Here is a 7,854-nt window from a genome sequence, read left to right on the forward strand (position 1 = left end):
ATGTTAGGTAAACTAGTTTGGATCATACAACACCATCACAATAAGCTTTGGTTGGGTGATTTAAATTAATAAATTATGATTTATGAGTCATGAGATTTTCCGCACTCCAGATTGCGTTTTATGTTTCCCTTTTTTTGGTTGAAAATACATAAAATTAAATTATATGTGTTTTTACTCAAGAGTGCTTAAATGAGATGATATGAATCTATTCTAATTCAATTAAAATCTCGAGTTCAATCATTAACTTGGACATACAGTAGCAGAATAACACAGTTATTAATCTCAACCATTGAATTTAGATCAGACAGTCCAGATTATTCACAAAGTCAAATAATCTCATCCATCAATTTAGATTAGATGATATGCACACAATAAATAAAAACAAACAAAATATTCAACCAATAAATAAAACCAAATAAAATTGCAAACTATCAAACTCTTACACAATTGCAATTTTTTACAAGGACTAAAATTACAAACCCTCTCGACTACAATTTTTGAACGAAAAAATTACAAACCCTCCTCTCAACACTCGCAACTACCCGAACCCAATTCACTCAAAGACGCGGTTGCAGCACGAAACCCATCACTAAACCCAGGTTCCAAAAGGCGTACGAAACGGTCCAAAGGCTCTATAAATGTCCACAACCCGCTTTGCTTTGGTGTCCCTTGTTTTCTTTTCTTTACAGCTGAGACCAAACACTTGAATTCAATGCACATGCGCTTTCCCACTGTCTTTTTAGCTTCACTTTCACTTTAACCAACCAGTACTATATCAAAAACAAACATTATTTCTAGTACTCTACTCACCACATAGTCTTATTCACAAAAAAAAAAAAAACACACTCAATTTGCTTACATTGTATTCTCAGCAAATGAGATTCACAATTTTGTTTGAACAAATGAGATTCTCAGCGGTGTATTTTGTCTTATTATTATTGGTGTTAGTAGAAGTAGCAACATGTTCCACATTTTTCACCAGAGAGCAAAAGCTATTAGAATTCAACCACAAACTTGATCAAAAACTAGCATCATCACCTACTTCTTCACAAACAAAGATGGTATGTAATTAATCTACGTACATTGTATTATTAATTAAGTATTTTTACACAGATTTCTAATAATATAGTATGTATTTTTTTTTTATGGTTTTTATTTGAATGTGCATGATTAGAGTAATAGGGTGTTGTACCCGAGTGAATATGGTGGAGACCCAACAGGATCAGAAGAGAGTAGTGATGCCATTATGAAAGCTGTGGAAGATGCTTTTAAGTTGCAAAAGGGTATTGAATTAGTAGCAGGGGTGAATGATTTGGGAGGTGTTGTTATTGATTTGGGAGGTGGAGACTATAAAATCAGTAAACCAATTACCTTTTCTCCAGGTGGTGGCAATATTGTGGTTAGTATCTCTTTCATGATATTTCTGATCTGCCATACATTTTTCATTTTGCAGTTGTGAATTTGTTTACTTCCCAATGGAAATCTAATGCTAGAAAAACATATTCAAAAATTTGTTTTAACATAACAAAAATTCAACATACTATGTTAGCCTCATCCTTCATATTCTAAAATTTTACTTTTCATTTCTTATATTAAATAGTCCCTAAACACTAGTTAAAGAGCTTAATATAGGAAAATAATCTTAAAATTTGTATAATTTATCTTTTCAAAATATGAAAAGAAAAATGTATTTTTCAATACAAAATTTATGATTTTTAGTTTTCTTAACTTAGTAGTACATACCAAGGTTATCAAAACCGGACCGGACCAGCTGGTCGGATCGGTCGGACCGTGAACCGGTCATGAAAACGGTTTGGTTTTGAGCAAAAAATGGATAGGAAACCGACCGGCAAAAAAACGCGTGAATCGGGGTCGAACCGTGACGAACCGGCGAACCGGTCGGGCGGTTTTGCAGATTTTTTATTTTATTTTTTAAAAAAAAAACAGGGCAAAACGACGTCGTTTTAACTTTTTTTTTTAAAAAAAAATCTGAAACAAAACAACGACGTCGTAGAGATAGGAAAGGTTTTTGTTTTTCATCTATTATTCATTTGGTTTGAATTATAAATTTTATTTTATTTTGACTTGTGATATTTTATCTTTTTAATGTGGTTCATTATGAAATATTGAGCAATTATTCATATATTTTTATTTATATATTAATTAAAATATATATTTAATTACAAACGATTCGATCCCGATTGAATCCGGTCCGACCAATTGAACCTTAAACCGGTGAGCTCCCCAGTTCGATGACCGGTTTAGTTCTGACAACGTTGGTACATACCTTTAAAAAAGTTCAAAATAACTCTTGTAAAAGTTGCACAAAAAATAGAGAAATAAATCATAGCTGACAGTAGGTGTCCTTTTTAACTAGGCTTACACGAGCAAACATGGAGACCATGACACGTGTTTGACCATTTATCACTTTTCTCTATACAAAAAGTTTAAATTTTAGATACTTTCTTTAAGAAAAATATGCTTCCTTTTAACATGTTCTTCCTAACATGTATCTTAGCCTATATGAGTTAGTTTGGTGTTGAGGACTTGAAACTTATGAGTGTACTCTTCTCAATTGTTTGAGAAGTGGAATTGATGTCTTTTTATATTAGTTGGTTTTTGAATCGAATATCGAATCTTAAAAAAAAAAAAAAATGTATCTTAAACATTTGCTAACATGTTTTAAGAAATTGAAAAATAAAAAGTTTATGTCAAAATAATAGTAATAAGATTTAGACTTTTTAAGAATTTGAATGTATGATTGAATAGGTAAAAGGAGGAACCTTGAGAGCATCTGATACTTTTCCTGGTGACCGACATCTAATTGAGCTGTGGTCATCAAATTCCAAGAAACTTGACACAACAGAATCTAAGCAAGGTGGTAGCTTCAATGATATTAAAGCACAAAACAATGGAATTTACTATGAAGACATAACTTTCAGGGACATCCTCTTTGATTCAAGCTATAGAGGAGGAGGAATTTTCATCGTCGATTCTGCTAGAATCCGGATCAACAACTGCTTCTTCCTGCATTTCACAACACAGGGAATTCTAGTACAGCAAGGACATGAGACATTCATATCAAGTTGTTTTCTTGGACAACACTCAACAGTCGGTGGAGACAAAGGTGAGAAGGGTTATTCAGGTGTCGCTATTGATCTTGCTAGTAACGATAATGCAGTCACAGATGTTGCGATTTTCTCGGCAGCTGTTGGTATTGTGTTAAGGGGTCAAGCTAACATTCTATCCGGTGTGCATTGTTATAACAAGGCGGCATGGTTTGGAGGTATAGGTATCTTAGTGAAATTGGCTGGTAATTCTTTAACTAGAATTGACAACTGTTATATGGATTATACTGGTATAGTAATGGAAGACCCTGTTCAAGTTCATGTTACTAATGGTTTATTTCTTGGGGATGCTAATATTTTAGTAAAATCCGTCAAAGGTCAAATTTTGGGTTTAAATATAGTTGATAATATGTTCAGTGGTGATCCTAATAAGAAGGTTCCAATTGTAAATCTAGATGGGGAATTTAGTAATGTTGATCAAGTGGTGATTGATAGAAACAATGTGAATGGTATGAGCTTGAGATCAACGGTTGCGAAGTTAACTGTGACCGGTAACGGCACGAAGTGGGAGGCTGATTTTTCATCAGTTTTGGTATTTCCTAACAGGATTAGTCATGTTCAATATTCATTTTTTGCTCAAGAGGAGCCAAAATTTGTAGCACATTCTGTGACCAATGTGTCAGATAATGTTGTAGTTGTGGAGAGTGAGAAAGAAGCTAAAGGTTTGGTCTTCTTCAGTGTTGAACAATAAGTAAGAAGCTAGGGTAAATGTTCATTAATGTATTTAAAGAGTTCTGTTTAAATAATATTTTGATTCACTAGTATAGCTTATTGCTGCAGAAATTGAATTTCTGATAAGTAGGAACATGACCTGTAATCACAAAAAAGCTGTCGTGTTTATCATACAAAACATAACAGCGAGCCAGTGATAGACTGTATAAATTCAAATCCTACTTAATGGCCTGACTTGCAATTTTTATCAGTATATCTCGGATGATTTACTATCTTATATCTAATCTAATCTATGTGGAACTTGAGTTTTCTCTGATACATTTTCTCACGCCCAACATTATTGGAAAATAAGGCGGCTAAATCATAGTCATCCTGCTAGGCATTGTGCAGAGGTAACTTGCGCATCTAAAACTACATATATTTGTCTTCAAAACTAGTGACTAAATTATGATGGGAAAATTGACTATAAACAATTAGAAGAACTTAACATTAGGAAAATCAACACTTGGAGTTTTCCATTATAAGCCTGAAGTCCAAAGTGTGAATTTGAATTGTCCACCATGAAGAAGACCTATGGAAAATTCAGCACAAACATTTCCTACTAATTCTAATGGTCAAAATTAGGACTAATGATCCTCATTAGCAATAGTCAATAACGGCCTAACTCCTCTAGGCGAAGAATTTTCTTACCTTCTAACTTTCTATCTCCAATTCAGAACTCATACAAGTCATGATCATGAACAGGGAGTGAATATAAGAGAAAATATTGAAAAAGATACACATCATTGTAGTTCAAACAATATTCTTATTCCTCCAAACATGCTATGTTACATATATTGTAAGTGTATCTTTGAAATCAATGAGTTTGACAAAATCATGGTAACACTGTGATTAAGCCTAACTCACAATTCATCCAAACATGCACTAAATAGAAGAAAAAAACATAAAAAGTTTAGTAGCGGGGCAACACTCACAAATCACAACACTAAACAATGAGCTCATAGATTACTAATCCACAGAAAGAAAGAAAAAGAAAAGTAAGTTAAGAACAAGGATGCAGGGTACTATACTACAAAAGATAAACAAAAAAGAGGAGGGAGTGAATGAGAACAAGAAGCTTATTCCAAACCCAGCCATTCAATATGCTCCTGGATGCCCCTGAATCTGAATCGCCGCCGCCGCTGCTCGGTGTCACTGAAAACAACAAAGACATCATTAGCACTCAACAAATAATATCACAAACAAAATACACAATTCTTAACTAACTAACTAACGAACCAACTAACCAGCACAAGCGTTTTGGGTAACAAGAACAGTAGAGATATTGCTAGAAGTATAACCACTGTAATCGCAAACTGTACGATTACACGAATCTGTCGATGTAGTGTTCCCAATCAACACACTTGCAGAACATCTCGCAGATGGACAAACCGACCAATTATTTATTGGTTTTTGGTTTGATGGCTCACATTGTAACATGAAATTGTTGATAGAATCGCATTTACATTTGACACATTGATTTGCAGTGTAGAAATAAGTCCCATTTGGTACAAGCAATGGAAAATCGATTGAATCACTTTTCACACTAGAGTTACAAACTGCACAAGTCAAACACACACAGGTTCATTAGTTCATGGGTTCCAATTTATACAAAAAATTACATTTAATTAACAAATAGTTAGTAATACTGTGTTGTTAATCTCAGATAGCGGCGCGTAGCACCGAACCCCGAAAATGCTATAGTGGTAAAGCGGACAGCGGGATGAGCGCTATTGTGAAGATTAAAATATCATGTACAAAGTAAACATAAATTCCAACAACATACATAAATACTCAAAAAAAAAAAAAAATACACAAAAATTAAAGGGTGACAATCAAACTTAATAATGTATAATCAACTTTGTCATTTGACATCAAAATAAGCTCTAAATGTAATCAAGATGACATCCTATCAAAATCAGGTTCTAAATTTAACCAAAATAGCATTCCATCAAAATCAAGTACTAAAAAGTAAATTAAATAAATTGCACAGAAAGGAAGGAAAGGAACAGGTAAAACAAGAATTAAGAAAGAAGAACTCAAATAGAAAGGAAGGAGAATACAAACTTTTGCACAAAAACAAAGCAAGGAGAACGATGGTAGAACATGAAATAGAGATTAAGAACTCAAACAAGAATGACAGAAATCAAACTTAAATGAACGATGGCAGCACGGTACGGAGAGAAGAAAAATGAAAAGCGGCCGCAATTGAATGGTCGAAAAATTGCAATAGCGACCATCAAACCGCTACAATACCGGGATTAGGCCGCAATAGGGCCGCTTTTCAACCACTAATAGCAGTCGCTATTGCTCCTACTCTCAATGGCGCTTCGCGAGCCTATGAGGTGGTAGTGGAGGGTTGTCCCTCCACACTACATTGCTATGGCGCGCTATTGACAACATGTTAATTGTAGTAAAACTACATTTTTATATAATGATCCTAAAGGAACCGATGTAACCAACTAGCAACTAAGCTCCATTTGGCAAAAAATAATGGATAACTAATAAGGTAGCTTATATCGAACGAAATTATAGCTTATAGCAGATAAGCTAGCTCAATGAATTTGTAGTGCTTGGTAAAAAGCGGTTAAACTTTCCTTGTTCAGTTGGTAGGGACATCACATGTAATATGCAGGACCACTATTCACCTTAAAAAGGTGAAATTCTAGCCACTAGACTACTTGAAGAGAAAAAAAAAAAAAAGAGGTTAAAGCAGCTTTATGACATAAAAAGATGTATTTAATTAATATTTTATTTTTGTCGAGTAAAATGATAGGTATAAAATTGGAAGAAAAAATATAAACTATAAGCTAATTTAATTAACTTATCAAAATAAGCTATAAGTTGTGTGAGAAAAAATTACCTGGAAGAGGAACATCAAGAAGCTGACCGGCTTCAAGGGTTTTAGGATCTTTAATACCATTAATTGTGAGTAAACTCAGTTGAGTAGTACCATATTCTTGAGCAATAGAATCAATACTACTTCCAGATTCAACAATGTGTGCATAATGCATCACACTATTTCCATCTACCTTATCACAACTACAAGGCAAAGGAATCCAAATGGTATCACCAGCAGTTATATTATTAGCATCAACAATCTTATTAGCGGTTTGGATCTGTTGATACTTAACCAAACCAGCGAACCGGGTTCTAGCTATAGCATCCAACCCATCACCCGGTTTAATTTTGTACTTTGGAACATGGTTCGATTTTCCTGTTCCGTTATTGCATTTACAAGGAAATGGAACCTTGATGACTGTGTTGGGACTAACTTTGTAACTGTTTTGTGTGTTTGTTGGGAGGTTGTTAGCTCCGAGGAAATCGAGGTAGTGTTTTATGCCGAAGAGGGTTGCGATTTCCTTTAAGGTTGTTGTGTTTGGGTTTGTGTATTCTGTTATACTGCGACACGTGGCGTTTTCTGTTTTGCACTGGAAATTTGCTTCTGGTTGTGCTTGGGTTGATGCTACTACTACTGCAATGGTGATTAACCAAATTGGAAACATTTTGTTTCCTTTACTCATTTCCTGTTTTGGATATTTTCTCTCTTTTTTCTTACTTTATGGTTTCTTATTGTGTGTGTGGTGATTGTTTTTATAGGATAGGGGAGGGTCTAACTAATGGGGGGTTGGGTTTATTTACTCAATTCACATTTGAGGTTTGGTTTGAACAGAAAGCACCAGCAGTGTGGAATGGGGTTGAATTATAGAGATAAATCATAAAGGTGAGGTGTGAGTGTTACTACCATTGACTTTGACTCTTCAAACTTAGTATTAGTACAACTTAGAAACACAATAGTCTATGAAAGAGAGAGGCATCAGCCGAGGTCGGTCATTTCTTAAAATTAGAAGGTGAGTTTAACTCGGCAAGTAAGTTAAAGATTGTCTCGGTGCGTAACTATGAAAATTAATTTACTCGATGTAACTGAGACTCATTTAAGAATTTAATTTCTTTTAATAAATATAGAATTTGAGATGTCTATACTCAACCACAAAAGTCAGTTTGAGAGTTGAGG

General features: G+C 34.3%; 2 protein-coding genes across 2 annotated transcripts; one reads left to right on the plus strand and one right to left on the minus strand.

The window, feature by feature from the left end:
* Positions 1-694: 694 nt before the first annotated feature.
* LOC123918737 (polygalacturonase QRT3) lies at positions 695-4,026 on the plus strand. Its single transcript, XM_045970877.1, has 3 exons — positions 695-1,061; positions 1,175-1,399; positions 2,770-4,026. The coding sequence occupies exons 1-3, from the start codon at positions 876-878 to the stop codon at positions 3,817-3,819; spliced, it is 1,461 nt and encodes a 486-aa protein (XP_045826833.1). The 5' UTR covers positions 695-875; the 3' UTR covers positions 3,820-4,026.
* A 562-nt stretch (positions 4,027-4,588) lies between these two features.
* On the minus strand, positions 4,589-7,630 carry LOC123918738 (lysM domain-containing GPI-anchored protein 2). The gene is made up of 3 exons (XM_045970878.1): positions 6,703-7,630; positions 5,087-5,398; positions 4,589-4,994 (listed from the first exon to the last, which is right to left on the minus strand). Exons 1-3 carry the CDS (start codon positions 7,361-7,363, stop codon positions 4,870-4,872), a joined length of 1,098 nt encoding a protein of 365 aa, XP_045826834.1. The 5' UTR covers positions 7,364-7,630; the 3' UTR covers positions 4,589-4,869.
* Between the last annotated feature and the right edge of the window lie 224 nt (positions 7,631-7,854).

This window comes from Trifolium pratense, linkage group LG3 (assembly GCF_020283565.1).
Source record: "Trifolium pratense cultivar HEN17-A07 linkage group LG3, ARS_RC_1.1, whole genome shotgun sequence".
NCBI lineage: Eukaryota > Viridiplantae > Streptophyta > Magnoliopsida > Fabales > Fabaceae > Trifolium > Trifolium pratense.